Here is a 24,903-nt window from a genome sequence, read left to right on the forward strand (position 1 = left end):
TCTTCCTTCAGTGTGTAAATGGTCCTTTTTTAACACAACACTGCATTAGTGCATCTGCTGATATGTAGGTTACTCGTACTAAGGAGCCATGCAATTACATGAGGTGCACATATTCCTTCATCTTTCTTACATCTCAGTGTACTTCACAACATACATATTCTCCTGTAAAATTTGTTGGAAATAATCACAGTTCAATAAGAGTGATAATTTGCAACATGCAGACTAGAACAAAACTAAACATTACTACATTCATATATTTTTATTTAATAAATCATGAAGCATTCTATGAAAAATTTTCCACCCCCCCCCCCTCCCCCACTGATGTAATGACAGCTAGCACAGTTACATACAAATACAATTGAAAATGCTGTTTCTTGATGAATCTGTTTCACAAAGGATTTTTAATTCAGGAATTTATAGATAAAAGTACAGCATAAATAATTTCATGTACTAAAATTTTATCGTGTCCACACACGTATACAATAATCATAAATGGATAAGATGTGTTAGTGTACGGAAATGAATTGCGTTAATAGCTTGCACTTGTAACACATTGTTATGGCTGTAATATTGGTGTGCCCACACGACATACCGATAAGGTGACGCAGTGGTTAGCACACTGGACTGCCTTAAAACCCACATCCTTTCGTCTTTCCCTCTCCTTCCCTCTTTCCTGATGAACCAATCATGGGTTGCGAAAGCTTGAATGGGTTGCGAAAGCTTGAATTTTGTGTGTGTTTGTGTCTCTATCAACATACCAACACTTTAGTTTGGTAAGTTACATCATCTTTGTTTTCAGATATATATTTCCTAAGTGGAATGTTTAGGATGTGGGTTTTAAGGGAAAGGGTAAGGAGTCATTCCAATCCCGGGAGCAGAAAGACTTACCTTAGGGGGGGGGGAGGGGGGGGGGGGGGGGGGAAAGGAGAGGTATACACTCACGCGCACACACACATATCCACCCGCACATACACAGTCACATATCTGCTTGTGACTGTGTATTTGCAGATGGATATGTGTGTGTGCGCACGCGCGCGCGAGTGTATACCTCTCCTTTTTTCCCCCTAAGGTTAGTCTTTCCGCTCCCGGGATTGGAATGACTCCTTACCCTTTCCCTTAAAACCCACATCCTTTCCTCTTTCCCTCCCCTTCCCTCTTTCCTGATGAAGCAACCGTCGTTTGCGAAAACTTGAATATTGTGTGTGTGTGTGTGTGTGTGTGTGTGTGTGTGTGTGTGTGTGTGTGTGTGTGTGTTTCTATCAACATACCAATGCTTTCATTTGGTAAGTTACATCATCTTTGTTTTTAGATATATTTTTCCCACGTGGAATATATATGTTTCCCTCTATAAAAAAGTGCTGGCAGGTCGATAGACACACAAACAAAGACAAACATACATTTGTGTGTGTGTGTGTGTGTCTATCGACCTGCCAGTGCTTTTGTTTGGTAAGTCACATCATCTTTGTTTTTAGATATATTTTTTCCCACGTGGAATGTTTCCCCCTTGTGTCTGTGTATGTGCGAATGGATATGTGTGTGTGTGCAAGTGTATACCTGTCCTTTTTTCCCCTTAAGGTAAGTCTTTCCGCTCCCGGGATTGGAATGGCTCCTTACCCTCTCTCTCATAATCCACATCATTTCGTATTTCCCTCTCCTTCCCTCTTTCCTGAAGAAGCAACCGTTGGTTGCGAAAGCTACAAATTTTGTGTGTGTGTTTGTGTGTTATTTTATTGCGCCTGTCTACCGGCGCTTTTCCGCTTGGTAAGCCTTGGAATCAAAGGCAGAGCCACATGTGAAAGCACCCATGTGATTTACCAACTGACCTGCCTACACTGCGACGCTTTCTATGTGGGAATGACCAGCAACAAACTGTCCATTCGCATGAATGGACACAGGCAGACAGTGTTTATCGGTAATGAGGATCACCCTGTGGCTAAACATGCCTTGGTGCACAGCCAGCACATCTTGGCACAGTGTTACACCGTCCGGGTTATCTGGATACTTCCCACCAACACCAACCTATCCAAACTCCGGAGATGGGAACTTGCCCTTCAATATATCCTCTCTTCCCGTTATCCACCAGGCCTCAATCTCCGCTAATTTCTAGTTGCCGCCAATCATACCTCACCTGTCATTCAACATCATCTTTGCCTCTGCACTTCCGCTTCGACTGACATATCTGCCCAAACTCTTTGCCTTTAATTATGTCTGCTTGTGTCTGTATATGTATGGATGGGTGTGTGTGTGTGTGTGTGTGTGTGTGTGTGTGTGTGTGTGTGTGTGTGTGCGCGAGCGAGTATATACCTATCCTTTTTTCCCCCTAAGGTAAGTCTTTCCGCTCCCGGGATTGGAATGACTCCTTACCCTCTCCCTTAAAACCCACATCCTTTCATCTTTCCTTCTCCTTCCCTCTTTCCTGACGAAGCAACTGCCGGTTGCGAAAGCTCGTAATTTTTTGTGTGTGTGTGTTATTTTATTGTGCCTGTCTACCGGCACTTTCCCGCTTGGTAAGTCTTGGAATCTTTGTTTTTAATATATTTTTCCCATGTGGAAGTTTCTTTCTATATATATAAGGACAGGTGTACACTCGCGCGCGCACACACACACACACATATCCATCTGCGCGCACACACACACACACACACACACATCCATCCATACATATACAGACACAAGCAGACATATTTAAAGGCAAAGAGGTTGGGCAGAGATGTCAGTCGTGGCGGAAGTGCGGAGGCAAAGATGATGTTGAATGACAGGTGAGGTATCAGTGGCGGCAACTAGAAATTAGCGGAGATTGAGGCCTGGTGGATAACGAGAAGAGAGGATATATTGAAGGGCAAGTTCCCATCTCCGGAGTTAGGATAGGTTGGTGTTGGTGGGAAGTATTCAGATAACCCGGACGGTGTAACACTGTGCCAAGATGTGCTGGCCGTGCACCAAGGCATGTTTAGCCACAGGGTGATCCTCATTACCAACAAACACTGTCTGCCTGTGTCCGTTCATGCGAATGGACAGTTTGTTGCTGGTCATTCCCACATAGAAAGTGTCACAGTGTAGGCAGGTCAGTTGGTAAATCATGTGGGTGCTTTCACACGTGGCTCTGCCTTTGATCGTGTACACCTTCCGGGTTACAGGACTGGAGTAGCTGGTGGTGGAAGGGTGCACAGGACAGGTTTTACACCGGGGGCGGTTACAAGGGTACGAGCCAGAGGATAGGGAAGGTGGTTTGGGGATTTCATAGGGATGAACCAAGAGGTTACGAAGGTTAGGTGGACGGCAGAAAGACACTCTTGGTGGAGTGGGGAGGATTTCATGAAGGTTGGATCTCATTTCGGGGCAGGATTTTAGGAAGTCGTATCCCTGCTGGAGAGCCACATTCAGAGTCTGATCCAGTCCCGGGAAGTATCCTGTGGGGCACTTTTGGGGTTCTTCTGTGAGAGGTTCTGGGTTTGAGGGGATGAGGAAGTGGCTCTGGTTATTTGCTTCTGTACCAGGTCGGGAGGGTAGTTGTGGGATGCGAAAGCTGTTTTCAGGTTGTTGCTGTAATGATCCAGGGATTCAGGACTGGAGCAGATTCGTTTGCCACGAAGTCCTAGGCTGTAGGGAAGGGACCATTTGATATGGAATGGGTGGCAACTGTCATAATGGAGGTACTGTTGCTTGTTGGTGGGTTTGATATGGACGGATGTGTGAAGCTGGCCATTGGACAGATGGAGGTCAATGTTAAGGAAAGTGGCATGGGATTTGGAGTAGGACCAGGTAAATCTGATGGAACCAAAGGAGTTGAGGTTGGAGAGGAAAGTCTGGAATTCTTCTTCACTGTGAGTCCAGATCATGAAGATGTCATCAATAAATCTGTATCAAACTTTGGGTTGGCAGGCTTGGGTAACCAAGAAGGCTTCCTCTAAGCGACCCATAAATAGGTTGGCATACGAGGGGGCCATCCTGGTACCCATGGCTGTTCCCTTTAATTGTTGGTATGTCTGGCCTTCAAAAGTGAAGTAGTTGTGGGTCATGAGGAAAGAGGTTTTAGGTAGGGTGGCAGGTGATCGGCGTGAAAGGAAGTGCTCCATTGCAGCGAGGCCCTGGACGTGCGGGATATTTGTGTGTAGGGAAGTGGCATCAATGGTTACAAGGATGGTTTCCGGGGGTAACAGACTGGGTAAGGATTCCAGGCGTTCGAGAAAGTCAACCTCGACTGACATCTCTGCTCTAACTCTTTGCCTATAAATACGTCTGTATATGTATGGGTATGTGTGTGTGTGTGTGTGTGTGTGTGTGTGTGTGTGTGTGTGTGTGTGCGCACGAGTATATACCTATCCCTATGCCCTCATGAAGTTTGTTGCAAATAATGCACTACATTTCAAAAGGAGCAATGAGGTAGATAATTACAGTAGCAGAAGGAAGAACAACTTTCTTTACTCCGCATTAAAGTTGTCTTTAGCATAAAAGGGATACACAATGCTCCAACAAAAATGTTTGACCATTTTCCCAGTGATATAAAAGGTCTTACACACAGAAAAGTAAAATCTGATAACAAACTGAGAAAGTTTCTCCTTGACAACTCTTTCTATTCTGTATTACCAAATTATGTAAAAGGTGATGTGTAGGAGTTACAAACTCATGTCTGCAATTTTTTTTCCTTTTAATGGAAAAAACCTTAGAAATGTTCAGATTGTAATCAAATGTACAAATTAACTTCCAATGTGAATGTAAAATGACTCGTTCCACATCATTACAATCTATTGTGCAAAATGATCCATGGAACATGTAACTATTCAACCTAACTATGATATACAAAACAAAAAGACAGATCCTTCAACATTTGCAGTCCTTAGTAAAACACCACTGAAATTTCAGAAATTGAGTACAAGTTTTAGTAATGCACTGGAACAAATATAGGAGCTATGAGAAAACTTCACAGTAAAAAAAATTCTACCATTCTTTAACAAAGAAATGAACACCAAACAGATTCATAAACCCACAGACTGTATGGACGAAACCTAGCCAGACTGCCGTTTATGGACTGACTTTTATTACGGTAATAACAGTACCATGAAAAGGATAGACTGCTACTCTTGAATTGCAGATTGGCACAACAAAAAGACACTTATACACGTGAGCTTTTGGCCAAAAGGTCTTCTTCTAATGTAGAAAATAAAGGGCTTTTAGCCGAAAGCTCACATGTATAGCAGTCTTTTTGTTGTGCCTGTCTGTGATTCAATGCCTCCATTATAAGTTGTGTAGCAATCTACCCTTTTCATAATATTGACATTATTCTATACTGTATTTTTCATTGTTTGTTTTATCAGGCCAAACATAAATGGATACCCACTGAGATACAACATACAGGTCAGAGGTTGTCAATGGAAGAATTTATTTGGGTTTGCTAGTTAGTTACTTTGATTTTGTGTATTGTTGGTGATGGCTTTGTGCTTGTGTTTGGTGTTATTAGTGCTGTGCACTTCTTATAGTCAGAAATTTAATAATGTTTTTCTTTTTTGTCAGCAAAAGATATAACAGAGTAATCTCAAAGAAAGTCATTTCTTGTTGCAGTGAGTTAAGATATGTACTGAAATTGATGATGAATTTCTGGGATTTTCTTGTTAGTCTTTTGTAACTGTGTCGCATTGTGGTTAGTAGGTATCATCAATATTGGTTTACCATTGCTGGTCCAGTTACTTTTTAATATCAGTTATGTAAGTGAGACTTAGTTTTAGATAAATTGAGCAAGTGGAGGTTTGTATAACGGCTTTGACAGTTTGAGTGTGTTGGCAATCAAGTGAAATTTGCAGTACTGGGTTTTCAAGCTGTTTATGGATTTCTTGCATTGAGGGTTTCATTTGAGCTACACAGTTCTAGTGAAATTTGTGATACTGGGTTTTCGAGTTGTGTGGCAATTCGTCTGAGCTATATAGGTGAACTGAAATTTACTATACAAGCAGTTTTCATGTCTGCATTTTATAGCTGTGCTGAAAGTTGAGAATTTTTTGTGCTTGAGTTTTGGATTAATATTTGTCTTGAATGTGTCATTATCCTGATTGTCACATATTTAATTTGTCCCCATCTAACACCCACTACTTCCTGTGATTATTTTATTGCTGGAATTAAATATTGTATGTGTTATTTATGTTTCTTTTCAGATGTAATGAGCGGTGTCATGGTCACCATAATATACACTTGAAACAGGGATGCCATCCATCCTGATGATATGACAGGTCAGAACACACAGACAGAGTCACAACTTTTGGTAGTCCCCTAGATGGCACATATGCCCCCCCTCCCCCCCCCCCCCCCAACACACACACACTACTAGACAGAAAACACATGACTCTGACACCTGATACAACAACTGCCAACTAACAGACCGCAAAAAGTGCAAGTATCTATGAGAATGATAGTGGCCCCAATTGGAAAATAGCAAGGACAATTAATGATGAAACTATTCAGACTTTTAAATCACATCTTCAATCCACAGACTGGAGATCTGTGAATAATTTAGAAAATGTCAATTAAAAATGCAAAAATACAATCTATTCAGCAATGAAGTGGCACCGGCACCAATATTTGAAAGTAGGCCTACCTTTCAAAAATAAAGGGGGGGGGGGCTGGATTACCACAGGTATTAAGATTTCATACAAAAGGAAACGAAAACTGTACATCAACACAAAAAATTCAAACAACCACATCCAGCTAAATCACTATAAAAAAAATACTGTAAAATACTAAGTTAAGTTATTCAGAATCATAGCATGTAAGCTTTCACGGCCGGCATCTTCATTAATTAAAACTTTCCGGCTGAATTGCCGTGGTCCATATATAAAACTTCTCCTCCTTCCTGACGTTTTGTTGCCCGTAGCCGGCAAGTTTTCTATATGGACCATGGCAATTCAGCCCGGAAGTTTTAACTAATAAAATTATTCAGAATCCAAAAAGTTTGTATCTATGCTCAAAATTAATAAATCTAGTAACAAAATCAACACAGTATGGGAAGTGACAAGGAGTGAGACTGGTGGAAATTGCCTCAAGTCCCAAAACATTGTTCTCAGTAATGAAAGTAGACAAGTACAAAATCAAGAGATTGTGGCAAAAAATTTTAATGAGCACTTTTTAAGTGTTGCTGAGAAAACAGGACACAATGCTCCTTAGAAGAGACCTTAAAAATACTGAAAGGCCATTTTCCAAACTCCACAGAGCAGATAGGTACAGCCCCTATAAAAGCAAAAGGAAGTAAGAAAAACCATTAATTCTTTAAAAAGGAAAAATTCAACTAGTGTCAACGACATCTCCAGCAAACTGCCAGAAACCTGCTGCAATCAGGTCAGTGGAGTCCAAGCTCATACAGTCAATGCCTCTCTGAAACAAGGTAACTACCCTGATGGGACGAAGTGTGCTATTGTAAAGCCCCTCTACAAAAAAGGTGATGTCTCAGATGTTACAAACTATCATCCTATCTCTCTTTTGACTACATTTTCTAAAGTCCTTGAAAAATTAATATGTACCCAGTAAACCTTGCAATAATTAGTAAAAACCAGGTTGGATTCCGAGAAGGCCTCTCCACAACTGAAGTTATGGTTTCATTTACAGTATCGTTTTGGAACGCCTTGCTAAGAAGACATTGCCTGTGAGCTTATCTTGCGATCTGTCTCAGGCCTTCTACTGTGTCAAATCACAGAATACTTATAGAGAAAGCGTGCCACTATGGACTCTGAGGATAAATGGGCAACTGGCTGAAATCCTATCTACAAGGCAGACAACAGAAAATAGTGTTCGACTATAATAATACACAGGTAGAAGCAGTAGAGTCCGACTGGGGAATGGTAAATTATGGGGTTCCACAAGGTACTTCCCCTGGTCCCCTGCTATTTATATATATATTTGCAGGGGCAACAGTCTGGATAATTGACTGATCAGGTCTTGTAACACTAACAAAAAGGGCCTTGATAGACACAAAGCCCATGCCTACAACAGTAGTACAAGTTTATATGCCAACTAGCTCTGCAGATGATGAAAAATTGAGGAAATGTATGATGAGATAAAAGAAATTATTCACGCAGTGGAGGGTGATGAAAATTTAATAGTCATGGGTGACTGGAATTAGAGAGTAGGAAAAGTGAGAGAAGGAAACATAGTAGGTGAATATGGATTGGGGGTAAGAAATGAAAGAAGAAGCCGTATGGTAGAATTTTGCGCAGAGCATAACTTAATCATAGCAAACACTTGGTTCAAGAATCATAAAAGAAGATTGTATACATGGAAGAATCCTGGAGATACTAGAAGGTATCAGACAGATTATATAATGGTAAGACAGAGATTTAGGAACCAGGTTTAAATTTGTAAGACATTTCCAGGGGCAGATGTGGACTCTGACCACAATCTATTGGTTATGACCTGTAGATTAAAACTGAAGAAACTGCGAAAAGGTGGGAATTTAAGGAGATGGGACCTGGATAAACTGACTAAACTAGAGGTTGTACAGAGTTGCAGGGAGAGCATAAGGGAACAACTGACAAGAATGGGGGAAAGAAATACTATACAGTAGAAGAAGGATTCTTTATTAAGAACTATTTGAAAGAGCATTCTTTTCTCTACATAATAAGAAATTTCCACAATTCCTTCATTCCCTGGAAGTCTACAACCATTCAATAAACATTCCCACACAAATCACTATCTTGGAACAACATATTCTAGATCAATGTACTTGCTGGAAAGAAATAGCATTCACCGTGCCTTGAATGAAACATGGGGTTTATTATCTAATTTTCTTTTACCATCTATCACAAGGAAAAAGTAATCTACTATGGAAAATTTTAGTTCCATAATCGAATTTTATTACTGCAGGTAACTTTTCATATTGATCCTTTGAAAATCTGTTGGATTCAGTAAGTGAAAATGGCCTGTCGATGTGTACTTTTGGTAATCTGGTTATCTCAAGGTGTTTTTTGTGGGAGCATACTTTCGATAAAAGGCTGCATAAAAATGGAGATTATTCGCCTGAACTGTAGTTAAGTTGTTCTTGCCTTAGGTTTGGTTATTTACATATGATCTGCCTTCTTCACAAGGCCATTTTGCTCACAATGCGAACTGTTCTATCATCTTGCCATATTTAGTGCCAGTACCCCCAGTCTCCAGTGAAATACACCCCCCAAACTGACCCAAAAATTCTGAAATGTCACCATGACATTCTGTCACTCTTTAAGATGCTTCTACTAGCAAAGCACTAAATATGTAGGCTAAAATTTTTTACATCTTCTATTGATTGCTTAACAAGAATGCACATACAAAATGTGATTCAAATCAGAGAGAGAGTGGGAACCCTTAGACCACTTGTCACGGAGTAAGTCAGTAACGATATTTTATTATGACAAAACTGAAACATAACTTTGGGAGAAGGCATGAGGGCATTGGCAAACTGATAGGAAGGACTCAGAGGCTAACAAAGGTTTAACCCTGATAAGCTGTGTGAACATAACACTTGCAGAAGAGTCAATTCTCTTCTAAACTTTGAATTGTATGTAGGGCAATTGTATGCAAGACTTGAAAGTTCACATGCAACTGGCCTAGTGAGTGGAAAGACATGCAGCTCATTCTCACATATCCTTTGAAAGCCTTTCATTTACTGCTTTTGTCTGTAATCTTCATCTTCACATTGAATGACACATTCAGAGTTTTTTTCCTTAAAACATTGAACATTTCAATTTTACTAAATTTAAATACATCTATTTTGATTAGGACAATAGACAAAATGGAAAGAAAATGTAGAATACTTCACAATTGTTGGTGCAGTGGCTTGTATCCAATGAAACAGGAGAACTATATAAATATCGTAACTTATAAGCAGCAGAGTAAACAAATGAGGTGAAGAGTAAAAATGTACTGAGATCTCATCCAAGTGTGTGTACAATACAAGTGCTGAAGTAACTACAAAAGATTGCACAAACACACTGTAATTTTCGCATAAATATCTATTCCTTTTCTTAGGATCCCAAAAATATGAATTTATAGCAGCACTTGCCTTGTCATTTCTCTTTCCAAGCGTTGTCGTATTGTCTGTACTACTTCTGACTGGAAGCTTCCTTGTTCTTGTACTTCCACAAAAACTCTTTGTATCTGAGTTACTTCACGATATAATTGCATAAGACGTTCCAGAGCAACTCTGAATCCCAAATCTAATGCACGATGTGCCATAAAAAAACATTCTGTGACAAAACTATATTTTTCTGCAGTAGGTCTCTGTTCATCTTCTGCCATAGGTATAAGGCATGTCTCTGAATCAAGTCCTTTCATGTGCACACCTCTGTAATGGGCCTCAGCATCATCTTTGACTTTTACAGCACAATAGGTAGGGTCAATGCGATTTACTTTTAGATCATTCAGGTTTGAACAGATTGGTTGACACAAATGCAATAAAACACAGCCAAGATTAAGCATGAAGCCATCTGAAACACAAGCTGGTGCACCAAGGCCTAAGTTGTGAGCAGTCCATAGTTTTCCTCGAGCTGAATTTGAGTGCAGACAGTTTGCCAACCAAGATAAAGTCTCATGTTTCAACTGAGTTGACGATTTCAAGAGATTATAGAATATTTTGTGCATATTTTCACAAATGAATGATAATGCTGGCCATATATTTGCTCCTTCTATATCTGGAGATTGTAAAGGATCCTGGAAAAATTCATATGGCCCATTCGAAGTTTTTGGTAAACAAGATAATGATAAAATACTACCAATCAGAGTATCAGCATATAACCTACCACGGCTAGTATCTTTTGGGGTACTATGCAACAAAAGTACTGCACCTAACTCAGTACTCACAGAAAATGTCTGTAAAATATGTAAATAGCATCGATTAAAGGTAATAATATTGCTTTGTGCCACATCATTTTGTATAAAATCGAGAGTAGGTGTAAAAGCTTCCAGAAGAGCATTTATAGGTTCACTTTCATCCCTTACAAATTGTTCTGAAATGCCACTGAAAAAATTAATGAAGTCTTCAGGTGGAGCACTTGTATCCCTGAACAGGTTAATAATCTGGAGATGTAGTTCCTGGGCTTCAAACAGGGCAGGTTGCCTAAGAGCCGTTGCAGCATTTCTCAAAATTAGGTTTTTAACTTCCTCAATTTCTTCTTCTTTCACATCCTTTGGAATTAATGGACTACAAAGCCTTTTATAACATTCAAATAAATATGAAATAACTTCTTTCTCAGTCACATGATTGTCACTTCTCTCAAGTCGATTAACAGTTTTATTCAGCAAATATGTACTGGGTTCCTCCAACAAAAGCCTCTGGAATAATGCCTGTTCAAACACTTCCATATCAATCCAATTCTTGGGGGCAATTTCAGACGCAAGATCTTCAAGAAAAATAAGATTTTTTCCTTCATCTACAACTTTATTCACAGTAAAGCCAAAAATTTCCTCTGTCAATCTTGCAATACCAGTTTTCTTAAGTTCTTCTGTTATCCGGGAAGAGCAATCCGAAATACATGTTTCTATTCCTTTGGTCATGTCACAGGGGCTATTTTCTTCATTGAATACAGGTCTCTCTGTCTCTACTTGTAGTCGTCGATCATTTGAAACGCCTCCGTTTTCGTTGGCAACTACTTTCCTCTCAGCTCTCGGTCGGTACTCTAATAGCCTCAACAATCCACTCTCTCTTAAACTTATATATCTTTCTGCAGCTTCTACAGAACCGAAAAGTGCAACGAATGGGTTGTTACTTAATCTGTTGGCCATAATAACTAGATGTCAAGTCACAAATTTCTTATTTAATTGTGCACATTTTTCACAGAACTTAATGAAAGAGATTTTAACTTGCGACAACTTGGCAATCCTTTAATTTTGAAACATTTGTTCAACACAAACAATTCAAACACACTCACAGATGTTTTGAATGACACAAATACAAAACATGTGACAAAGATATCCAAGAGGCAAGAACTACCTGCTTTTGACAAATGTTATCTTTACGTAATGTTGATGTGTGAACCAGTGTTCCCAGATAAGCGGGTATCAGATGTGACTCCAAACAGAAGTGCTGAAGAATTTGTATTTAAAAATTATCTAGAGTTCAACAGCGTCACTCAAATGACACCTTATTTTCTGTTACGATATCTAGAGTTAACCACTAGTCCTTCATCCACTACCGCGGTATTCCTGGGAAAATAATACGTAATTTTAAAGTAAACAAGACAGAATTTGACGCTGTCAGATTATGCATTTATAATCATGAGAACCTATGGATCAGATAAAATCTTAACTAAATAGAATTTGGACCTAAATTGGAAGAACTAAACGGCCAATTAATTACTCGTTAGTTTCATGTACGACGTACCATGAATCATTTATATGATTAATGGTAATGAAGTGGAACGAATAATGTGGTTACTTGCCGACCATTTACAAGGTTTTATTTGTAATAAAATATAAATGCAAGTTCGCAATTTCTAGCAACCACGTTTTACTGATTACACACACTGAAATTCTTCGACGGAAGAGAATGAGTTGATAAATAAACTGAATTCAATGAAATCGAATAACAAATGCGGGCGCCAATGAATTGACACAATTTTTTTTTAGAAACCCTGTTGACTGATAATTTTAAAGGAAGTTGCCCATATATAAAAGAAGACAATCAGAGTCGCTGTACAAAATAGACCTTCAAAAGGGTGGATTTATTAACTGGGAGAAGGAGAACTGAAATCAAATAAACACAAAAAATTCTATTCAAGTTTTCTTGATAGTGAAAAACTCGTTTAAAAAAAAGACTGCTACTAGTTTCTACTGTCGCAGTAAAAGTATAATTAAACGTTTCTAAATCGTATTGTTTACTAGTTAGTTTTCCGAGTCATAAACGTTTAAAAACCTGACCAAACACGCCTGAAAAAGTAAATTGTCTAAAAGCAAATTAATTACAAGTTCATTCTTCTGTCGTTATATCTCTAAACCGGTACGAAAAACAACCACCGCGCATAAGACCTTTGTGTCGTTTTTTGTTTACACACAGCCAATTTCGCCTCCTTAACAAATTTAAAACATTCTTTAAACTTAATTATTCTTCCAAAACTGACCATGAGTGAGAAATGTGGGAGCTGTTACAGGGTAGTGAGTAGAGGGATTTGTTGTCAAACTTGTAGGAAATATTTTCACTGTGGGGGGGGGGGGGGGGGGGGGGAAGCAGTGGGGAGAATGTTGGGAGAACAGAAGAGGCTTTCTCCTGGAACTGCAGAGTATACAGTAGGAACATTCTGATTTGGGAACAGGAAAGAAAAATCTGTGTCCTTCAGGCCCAATTGGAGGAAGGAAGCATGAGGATCAAGGGAGATAGGGGGGGGGGGGGGGAGGAGGGTGGTTGGGAACCAGCAGCTGGTAGGAGGATAGGGAGAAAGAGAATGCATCTGACAGTTTCATCAGCAACACAAAAAACAGGTATCTACCACTGCCAGAGTTAAGTGGAGAAGAGCCTCAGGTAGAATGAGGAACAGGAAATGTGTAGCACACTTCAGCTGAGGCCAAGAAGCCTAGGAATGTACAATGTGTTAGGAAGAAGAAAGTGCTGCTATGTAGAAGCCATGGGCGAGGTGTAGGCCTTTGGTTACAGGAAAGTTTAGGAGCAGCTACCAGGCCACAGTATCTTCAAGCCAAATGGAGAGCTAAGTCATGTGATAGTGGGCCTAGGGTCTTTATGTAAGGACTTTACAAAAGAGGACCATGTAGTGATAGTGGGTGGGGCAGGAAACAGTCTGGACAGGGATGGTGCATATGACATAGATGGTGACCTGAACAAGATAGCTTCCCTGACTCATGGCACCAACGTACACTTTGTTGAGCTGTTCCGGCGTCATGATCGACCACACCTTGATGGAGCTGTGAGGCGAATCAATGTGAGGTTAGAAATGGCTCTGAGGACAGCCAACTTTCCTCATATTTCTCTGGTGCATCTCGGGACTATCAACAGATGGGGTTTCACTAGGCATGGACTACACCTAAACAGGACTGGGAAGCGAAGATTGGTACAGCTGATTCATGAAAGTATAGGGGGTGGATCTCGGGCCACACATGGTCAAATACCTGTTGTCATAGGTAGGATAAACCCAGACAATAGGTTCCCCTGCCTAAAGAGTATCTCAAGCACTTTAAAAAATACTGAAATAATCACTCACATGCCAGCTTTTAACACCTCAAACATCACATATACCAGATGTCACAAAGAAAAACAAACCATTGGAAAAAGTCACATGAGCATTTCACAGACTTAACAATTTGAACTGCACAGTAGTTTGTATTACTGAGCACTGGTGCAGAGATGCAGAAATCAAACATGTAGAATTAACATTGTATGAAAAGGCAAACTCTTACTGCAGAACTACTTCAAGGGGTAGAGGATCATGCATTTATATCAGAAAAGGAACACAGTTCAAATCAAGACATGACCTCAGTACTGTAAGTGAAGAGAAGCACTTTGAAATATCAGCTATTGAATTAATGGCTTGATATCAAGACACCAAGAAATTAATCATGTTGTATGTGTATAGATCTCCCAGTGGTAGTGTGGACACTTTTTTCAATAAGTTAACAGAATTTCTAGATAAAGTCTCAAGTTCAAGAGTCAACATAATTCTGTGTGGGGATATTAACATCAACACTGACATCATATTTGAATCCAGCAGCATCTTCATAAACATCCTTCACAGTTTTAGCATGTCCCTATTGGTCAATAGAGCAACAATGGTTACCACAATGACTTCATCAGTAATTAACCATGTGGCGACAAATATGGACAGGGAAAAATGTGATGTAGCTGTAGAAGGTCTCAGACTATCAGCCCATCTCTGTCAAATAACAACAGTAAAGTCAGGCATCGACTCATTCCCTAAACTACGAGTCTACAAATGACATATCTCAGAAATAAAAAAAAAAGATTTTTCAAAAGAATTAGAAAAACAAAGCTGGGATGAAGTGTATAATGAAACCAATGTCAATATGAAATTCTCTAAATTCTCCACATTATTTAAATTGAACTTTGAAAATGCATTTCCAAAAGTATGCATGTTTGTATCAACAGCTCACAAGAAACAGATGGATAACAGCAGGTATTAAGAAGTCCTCCCAAACACTTAAACATCTCAGTTCCATGAAAAAGATTCACAATGATCCAGAACCCTTAAATTTCTATCATAGATACAAAAAGATCTAAATAAAGGTGCTAATTGCTCAAAAAAGTCATTTAATGACAAAATAATATATAATGCAGAGAATAAAAGCAAAGCAGTCTGGGGTGTTATAAAAAAGGAAATGGGGAGAGGCAAACAAATGCAGAATAACAGGCTGCTAAAATGAAATGTGTAACGAGGGCCTCCCATCGTGTAGACCATTCGCCTGGTGCAAGTCTTTAGGTTTGACGCTACTTCGGCGACTTGTGCGTTGATGGGGATGAAATGATGATGATTAGGACAACACAACACCCAGACCCTGTGTGGAGAAAATTTCCAACCCAGCCGGGAATCGAACCCTGGCCCTTTGGATTGACAGTCTGTCGCGCTGACCACTCAGCTACCGGGGCGGACAACATACTGCTAAGGGAGGGGGATAAAGTAATAAATGATCCACAGCACTTAGAAAACTGTGTGAAAGAGCATTTTTCAAGTATTGCACAGAAGTTACAGCAAAAATTCCCCCAAACAAATATAACACCGGTAAATAATGTTGCACTAAATATAACGATGTTACTGCCAACTGCAGAGAATGAAGTCAGTAAAACAATTCAAAAACTAAAAAATAATAAGTCAGTAGGCTTAGATGAAGTACCAGTGTGTGTACTGAAACAATGCATAGGGATTACACAGTGACAAATAAATTAAAGAGTCACTTGGAGAAGAATCACGCCAAGAAATACGACTAAATCTATAAATAAGCTGCATAATTTCAGACTAGGGATTACAATGGTTGCACTAACTACGTTTTAAGACATATGATTAATAAAACAGAATACCCTGCTCTAACTTTTGAATATAATTCTTGGTAATTGCACGTTCCCAGAATGTATCAGAATTACAATCACATCCACAGCATATAGAACATGATTTTTATTGCTTCATTACATGCCATATACATTCATTTGATTGAAACATTGGCGACTCGTCAATGAATACAATTGTATTTGGTTCTTGGCAATGGAAATTCACAGAATGTCTCAGATTTACAGTTACATCCACAGCAAAGAGAACAGAATTTTTATTGCTTCATTACATGCCATATACATTCATTTGATTGAAAGACTGGCGACCCATCAATGAATACAGTTGCATGCATAATAAAACATATATGTATGTCTAAAGAAAAGTGCACACACACACACACACACACACACACACACACACACACACACACACACGTGTATGCACATTATCACATAAAACGCTCCACAGGTGTTACATGTTTTCATCTTCCTTAAATTTTTTCCACAGTAATAACATTTTTTAAACTATTTTTCAGTGTTGTTTCTGTTTTTTTGGAAATATAGGTTTACAGGGTGAAGCGAAATTCGCGCATTCACGCTTCGCAGCGCGATTCCTCATATGCCAGCGATAAAAATAATGTATCTCCTAAAATTTCGTGTGGCAAGTATATCCGGCAGAGAAAGGATGCTAAAGAGTGACAATCTGGCAACTCTGTAACCGCATAAAACTGAATGACAAGTGTACTAACAAACAATCTGAAATTGGAAATATTTTCAATAATCATTTTTTAAATGTTGTGGAGAAAGTAGGATCTAGATCTTCACTAGAAGAGGCAAGGCTTCTAATAGAAGAGGCCATACCTGTGCAGTTTGAAACAACTGTATTTCCACGAACCACTCCCTCTGAAATCAGTAAAATAATAAACTCACTGGAAAGTAAAAGCTCTTACGGAACTGATGGCATTTCCAGCAAGATACTTAAAGCTTGTTCCCCACAGATAAGTAGGATTCTCAGCCACGTATGTAATACCTCTTTGGAGCAGGGTGTTTTCCCCGATAGACTGAAATATGCCATTGTAAAACCATTGCATAAAAAGGGGGATACGTCGGATGTCAACAACTATCGCCCACTCTCTATTCTGACAGCTCTATCAAAAATTTTTGAGAAAGTAATGTATTCAAGAGTAGCCTCCCATATATGTAAAAATAAAGTACTAACAAAATGTCAGTATGGTTTCCAGAAAGGCTTTTCAACAGAAAATGCTATATACGCTTTCACTGATCAAATATTAAATGCTCTGAATAACCGGACATCACCCATTGGTATTTTTGTGATCTCTCAAAGGCCTTTGACTGTGTAAATCATGGGATTCTTTTAGATAAGCTAATTCATTATGGTTTGAGGGGGGCAGTGCACAAAAGGTTTAATTCATACTTAACTGGAAGAATGCAGAAAGTTGAAATAAGTGGTTCATGTAATGTTAATACAACAGCTGATTTCTCAAACTGTGGGCTATCAAGCACGGGGTCTCACAGGGCTCGGTCTTAGGTCCTTTACTGTTCTTGATATACATTAATGACTTACCATTCCATATTGATGAGAATGCAAAGTTAGTTCTTTTTGCTGATGATACAAGTATAGTAATAACATCCAAAAACCAAGAACTAAGTGATGTAATTGTAAATGATGTTGTTCACAAAATTATTAAGTGGTTCTCAGCAAACGGACTCTCTTTAAATTTTGATAAAACACAGTATATACAGTTCCGTACAGTAAATGGCACAACTCCAGTAATAAATATAGACTTTGAACAGAAGTCTGTAGCTAAGGTAGAATTTTCAAAAATTTTAGGTGTGTCCATTGATGAGAGGTTAAACTGGAAGCAACACATTGATGGTCTGCTGAAACGTCTGAGTTCGGCTATGTATGCTATTAGGGTTATTGCAAATTTTGGTGATAAGAATCTCAGTAAATTAGCTTACTATGCCTACTTTCATTCACTGCTTTCGTATGGTATCATATTCTGGGGTAATTCATCGTTGAGTAGAAAAGTATTCATTGCTCAAAAACGTGTAATCAGAATAATTGCTGGAGTCCACCCACGGTCATCTTGCAGACATCTATTTAAGGATATAGGGATCCTCACAGTAACCTCACAGTATATATATTCACTTATGAAATTTGTTGTTAATAATCCAGCCCAGTTCAAAAGTAATAGCAGTGTGCATAGCTATAACACCAGGAAAAAGGATGATCTTCACTATGCAGGGTTAAATCTGACTTTGGCACAGAAGGGGGTAAGTTATGCTGCCACAAAAGTCTTTGGTCACCTACCAAACAGCATCAAAAGCCTGACAGATAGTCAACCAACATTTAAAAATAAATTAAAAGAATTTCTAGATGACAACTCCTTCTACTCATTGGTTGAATTTTTAGATATAAATTAAGGGAGGGAAAAAAACTAACTTAAGCATTAGTGTCATGCAATATTTTGTGTAATGTAATATCTTGTACAGACATCTTTCATTAACCTGACACGTTCCACATCATTACGAAGTGTCGTATTCATGATCTATGGAACAAGTATTAATCTAATCTAATCTAATCATGTGTTATGACTAACTCTGTCAGTACACTTACATTGTACTGTGCAGTTGGTGCAATGTATACAGTTTTGGGTTAGCATACAAGAGGTCAAGAGTTCGATCCTAGGTTAGGGCGCATTTTTTTTATCTACTAATTTCACTCTGACATTTTATTTCGTAATATACACCATTTCTTAGGTCACGTGTATCCTAAATTTACACCATTTTATAACGCTGAACATAACAAATTTGTGGTTAGACAAATAAGAAATAGATAGTTGAAACAAATGCCTTGTCATAGGACAGAATAATTACATATACAAATTCAGTTTCGAAATGCTAAAGATGACAGCACAGTACAATAACACAACATCAACTTGTCATATACACTACATGTAATATGAGCGCTCAGAAGTCGCACATTAGCAACCAGTGACAATAATAATGTCAATATTAATGATTACATGACCTTCACAACAGAATACATTGTCCCCAGAACAAGAAATGTTCAAAACATCCACAGTAACAAGAGCAGCATGAACACTCGCTACCAATTCTTCCACATTCGTCGATGGAGTAGAGTTAATGTGCTAATTCATGTGTCCCAACAGGAAGAAATCCTCAGGATTTTGGTCAGGTGAAAGCATTGGGCATACAACTGGAGCTCCACATCTGAGCCATTTCCCTGGAAATGTGCTGTCCAAATACCGTCGCACGTTAATTCTAGAGTGTGGAAGTGCACCATCATGTTGGAAGCATATCCTCTGCCGAATGTAAAGTGGAAAATCTTCCAACGCATCAGGCAGATAGTTAGAGAGAAATGCATGATACCTTCGTGCAGTCAGACGGTTATGCTACATGTAGGGGCCCAACCACCTCTCGCCCAATATTCCAGTCCAGACGTTGATACCAAAGCGAACTGGATGAAAATACTACAGAGCCATGATCTGGCATTTATCATTATTAATAGACGCTTAGTCATGATGTTGTCCAGGAGTCGCTGCTCATAAATCTTGCACTGACTGCCGATTACAATCTAAAGAATACACACAGCTGCAGATATGGAACTTTTGCAAATAACTCGTGACACAAGCGAAGGTGGAACCAATACTGCAGTGGCGTGGCCAGGCTCAGTGGACCTTAGCACAATAATCTCTCGAAATACCAGCACAATGCTACTGAGGCGTAGCCATAATCATCCACAACTTCCACAAAAACTGAGGAAACGTATCTGAGACGTTCCCATACCTACTCAAAAATAACATGAAACATCTGAGGCGTGTCCATATTCATACAAGATAGCAAGGTGCTCCTGAACGTGATCAGTGACGCATAACTGGCCATCATTTTGAAACACCAAAAGAACAAATCAGATTGCCTCAAACCAAAATAGGATGGAAATGCTGCCACGTAACAGTAAGCCATTTCTTGTTAATGATGAACACGCCATGGATATCTCTTTATACACCATCACTGATGACTTCAAAGTCGTGTATTATAACATGCTGGGATGGTCGTTGTCATAGGCCATTACAGAGATTATATGTGAAGAGAGATGTAACGCTCAACATATACTCCTATTTTATGTACACCTAAAATCAAAACTAATTAATTTAATCCTAACACATATGACCTTGCGACAATAATCTTATTCTATGAAAGGTTTTACACGCTATAAAAGTTGACCTTGCAGGTTCACTCACCGCATCAGATAGCATTCTGGATATCTGCTTTGCTACTTTATCCCTGTAGACGAGAGGAATTGAATAAAATGGGACAGAGAATTTTTTGTGGCTGCACTTTGAATTCATAATGAAAGTTGTTTGTTGTTACAGGTTTTTTGGCAGAAAACCCACCATATTCCGCAAGAACGTAGCCTGAAAATCTTTCCGTTCTGCAGACTTGACTGTTCAAACTGTCTTTACTTTTTCCTCTATTACCTTCATAACTGCTTTCGTCACTTCCTCCTCTTCTTGGTAGTGGTTTTTTTAGTCAAGTGATCGGACCAGCACTCCTCCCCATTGCTGTTGTTGGTGTACTAGAGTCTAACGGTGGATGGCAGGAAGTTGCGCCTGTATAGCGTGTTCTTCGACTTGGTACAGATAGTGCACCCTTTCACAGGATGACCTCGCTACTGCCGTGGTCATGAATGCTCTATAATTAGGTCAAGTGCCAAAACTGACATGACAAGGAAATTCGTTTCAAGTTTGTTTCTAGACACATGTACTCTAGCTGGGTTTGAAGATTCACCTCCGTACATTTGCCTTCCAGAGCCCTTTTATCTTTGTATTTTTCATATACAATGTCAACCAGCTCCTCTGTTTAGTGCATCGCTGGTAAGCTGCCTCTGATATTGTCGTAAAGCACCTGACAGTATTTAGAATTCGGTGCAGCCAAATGTGGCAGTTATCACACATTGAAGGTCCTTTTTCGTAACTTCTTCCTTCTCTTCTATCAGGGCCAGTGCCGGATTAGCCAAATAGCAGGAGTTAGCAAATGCCATGGGCCCGCGCATTAGGGGAGGGGCGGGGGAGCCGGAGGAGAAAACTATTGTCAAGTTAGAGGGTTTTTTCCTTTTTCTTTTTTTAACATCCATTTCAAGTATAGTATTTATTTGTTGCAAGTAGACTAATGACAAAGGTGAATTATCTCACCATTTGGTTAAATTCACAACATTCTGCCAACTGATTAATAATGTTTCTGGAGTCACGATGAATAATAGGGTAATCGGTGTGTCGGAGCTAACCTTGATGGCCAGCAATACCTTCTTAGTGATATTTAATTCACGCAACAAACCCCTTGCATGTAACCAACACCAAACAGCACAACAATTAGCAATATAAAAATCTGGGTGTGTTGACGTTGGCAGCAGCGATTTAAAAAGGGCAGACGACACAAGTCCCAAGAGGTACAGGCATCTAATAATCGGTGCTTGAAGTCGTATCGTCAACTTCTTTTACGAAGTAGAAGATTGTTAAGCGATTGACATCGATTTTATATAGTAATTCCAAAGTTGCTGACTGAAAAGAGGGAACCACTGAGGTCACCAATCACTAGACTTACACACTACTTAAACTAACTTATGCTAAGAACAATACACACATCTATGCCCGAGGGAGGACTCGAGCCACTGGAAGGAAGGGCCGCACAATGCATGACATGACTCCTGAAACCACCCAGCCACTGCACGTGGCTGAAGCATAAGGTAAGGTCCTTGTTTATTCATCTATACCTCTAAGATTAAACAATAAAAAGGCATGTTGCTGATCGGTATGTAACTATGTAGGAATCAGCTACACTCCTGGAAATGGAAAAAAGAACACATTGACACTGGTGTGTGAGACTCACCATACTTGCTCCGGACACTGCGAGAGGGCTGTACAAGCAATGATCACGCGCACGGCACAGCGGACACACCAGGAACCGCGGTGTTGGCCGTCGAATGGCGCTAGCTGCGCAGCATTTGTGCACCGCCGCCGTCAGTGTCAGCCAGTTTGCCGTGGCATACGGAGCTCCATCGCAGTCTTTAACACTGGTAGAATGCCGCGACAGCGTGGAAGTGAACCGTATGTGCAGTTGACGGACTTTGAGCGAGGGCGTATAGTGGGCATGCGGGAGGCCGGGTGGACGTACCGCCGAATTGCTCAACACGTGGGGTGTGAGGTCTCCACAGTACATCGATGTTGTCGCCAGTGGTCGGCGGAAGGTGCACGTGCCCATCGACCTGGGACCGGACCACAGCGACGCACGGATGCACACCAAGACCGTAGGATCATACGCAGTGCCGTAGGGGACCGCACCGCCACTTCCCAGCAAATTAGGGACACTGTTGCTCCTGGGGTATCGGCGAGGACCATTCGCAAACGTCTCCATGAAGCTGGGCTACGGTCCCGCACACCGTTAGGCCGTCTTCCGCTCACGCCCCAACATCGTGCAGCCCGCCTCGAGTGGTGTCGCGACAGGCGTGAATGGAGGGACGAATGGAGACGTGTGGTCTTCAGCGATGAGAGTCGCTTCTGCCTTGGTGCCAATGATGGTCGTATGCGTGTTTGGCGCTGTGCAGGTGAGCGCCACAATCTGGACTGCATACGACCGAGGCACACAGGGCCAACACCCGGCATCATGGTGTGGGGAGCGATCTCCTACACTGGCCGTACACCTCTGGTGATCGTCGAGGGGACACTGAATAGTGCACGGTACATCCAAACCGTCATCGAACCCATCGTTCTACCATTCCTAGACCGGCAAGGGAACTTGCTGTTCCAACAGGACAATGCACGTCTTCATGTATCCCGTACCACCCAACGTGCTCTAGAAGGTGTAAGTCAACTATCCTGGCCAGCAAGATCTCCGGATCTGTCCCCCATTGAGCATGTTTGGGACTGGATGAAGCGCCGTCTCACGCGGTCTGGACGTCCAGCACGAACGCTGGTCCAACTGAGGCGCCAGGTGGAAATGGCATGGCAAGCCGTTCCACAGGACTACATCCAGCATCTTTACGGTGGTCTACATGGGAGAATAGCAGCCTGCATTGCTGCGAAAGGTGGATAGATACTGTACTAGTGCCGACATTGTGCATGCTCTGTTGCCTGTGTCTATGTGCCTGTGGTTCTGTCAGTGTGATCATGTGATGTATCTGAACCCAGGAATGTGTCAATAAAGTTTCCCCTTCCTGGGACAATGAATTCACGGTGTTCTTATTTCAATTTCCAGGAGTGTAGATTCAGAAGGATGTAGGTTGCAATAGGTACTGGGAGATGAAGAAGCTTGCACAGGATAGAGTAGCATTGAGAGCTGCATCAAACCAGTCTCAGGACTGAAGACCACAACAACAACAACAACATTAAAATGGTAACTTCAAGATGTCTGTACGTAGGAGATATTTAAGAAAATTGAATATGAGGGTGTTTTTTATAACAGCAATCGAAGCGAAATAAAATTATTTTTAGAATTTTTGCGTGTATGTCTCTACGCACACCATTCAAAAACTAATGCACGGAATTGGATGCGATTTTCAGTTGTGTTTTTGCAGTTTTAACTTAAAATGTGATACAACTTTCATTTTGACATGCCAGGTAGAAGCCATTATCACAGTTTTGCCATAAAAGCATTGGCTTTTATACACCATAGGAGATTGTCGCTTGCTGCAAACAATCAAAGGTGCCGGCAGGACGGCAAAGCTTTGTGAGCCGCCGCCTGCGCCTATGTCTTTTTTAATGAGCGGACGAAGTCACGGGTAAAAGCTAGTCGCAGTATAAAAAAGTACCAATCAAAAATGTCTCTGGCACCAGTTACAGACTTTATCACGTGAACAGTTTCAAAACTATATTTCGCGGGAAGTGGAGAAAAAAGGCGTGGTTAAGTGTTCGTGACACTGGCTTTTCTTAATGTCTGTTGAACGAAACGATGCACGCTACTGTCACCATTTAGAAAATTTTTAGTAAAGAGTGTTTATTAATGTGTTGTTTTCAATCATTCTAATTTCTCCGATAATAGAAACATGTCAGGGCTTATCTCAGACAATCCCTGCCCACAATGGACAGCCTTGGATGTGGTCAATGCGTAGACAAATCTGGAGAAAGCCAGACTTGTGACAACTCTAAACCAGTAAGCAATATTCTTCCACCTTGTTTTATCGTCGTTTCGTCCGCCCCCGGTAGCTGAGTGGTCAGCGCGACAGACTGTCAATCCTAAGGGTCCGGGGGCCTCACGGACCTGTGGGAGGAACACAAGAGGGCCAAACAAGGCACCATGTACGGCCAGAACTTCCTGAGCTTCCTGCAGGTCCCGCTGGACGCCAACTTCAGAGACGTTTCGCGCACGCCATGACCGCCATCATAACCAACATCGGAGCCCACCGTCGCCATCGATGTCTTCCTCCCATCCCTCTACCTACCCAAAGTCAAGGGCAATGTCATGTGCCAAACTGTGTGCTAAAGCAAGCAAAGTGCAAGGTGAAAGGTGAAAGTCTGCAAGTGTCACAGTCTCAAAATATATGTAACATTTGCAAGCCCTATCCCTACAGTGTCTCTTCCTCGTAGCCACATAAATCAGGTAAAAAATTATCGGCTATAAATACAATGAAAAGGGTATCTAATAGGTGTATCAACTTAACAATGTAATGTAAGTAGTGTCTTTCACGTATTAATATGCTCTCTCTCTCTCTCTCTCTCTCTCTCTCTCTCTCTCTCTCTCTCTCTCTCTGTCTCTCCTCCCCCCCCCCCCCCCCCAATATCGAGTTATGTATTTTGCTCATGTGATATAGATGTAAATTTCTCTTCATCATATGCTTAAATGTTATATGTTTCTTTGTGTATTATTATATTTTACCTTATACATCGTTTGCCTCATTAATATGT

The 24,903-nt window shown here is 40.5% G+C and overlaps 1 protein-coding gene across 1 annotated transcript in view; it reads right to left on the reverse strand.

Annotated features, from left to right (window-relative positions):
* The window catches only part of LOC126350006 (ubiquitin conjugation factor E4 A), a 74,058-nt gene extending 62,050 nt beyond the window's left edge, over nt 1-12,008 (reverse strand). Inside the window, exon 1 of the mRNA XM_050002478.1 lies at nt 10,019-12,008. Within this exon, the coding sequence (XP_049858435.1) occupies nt 10,019-11,736 (1,718 nt within the window). The 5' untranslated portion in view covers nt 11,737-12,008. The remainder of the gene's footprint in view (nt 1-10,018) is intronic.
* Between the last annotated feature and the right edge of the window lie 12,895 nt (nt 12,009-24,903).

The sequence above is a fragment of the Schistocerca gregaria genome, chromosome 1, assembly GCF_023897955.1.
Source record: "Schistocerca gregaria isolate iqSchGreg1 chromosome 1, iqSchGreg1.2, whole genome shotgun sequence".
Classification (NCBI taxonomy): domain Eukaryota; kingdom Metazoa; phylum Arthropoda; class Insecta; order Orthoptera; family Acrididae; genus Schistocerca; species Schistocerca gregaria.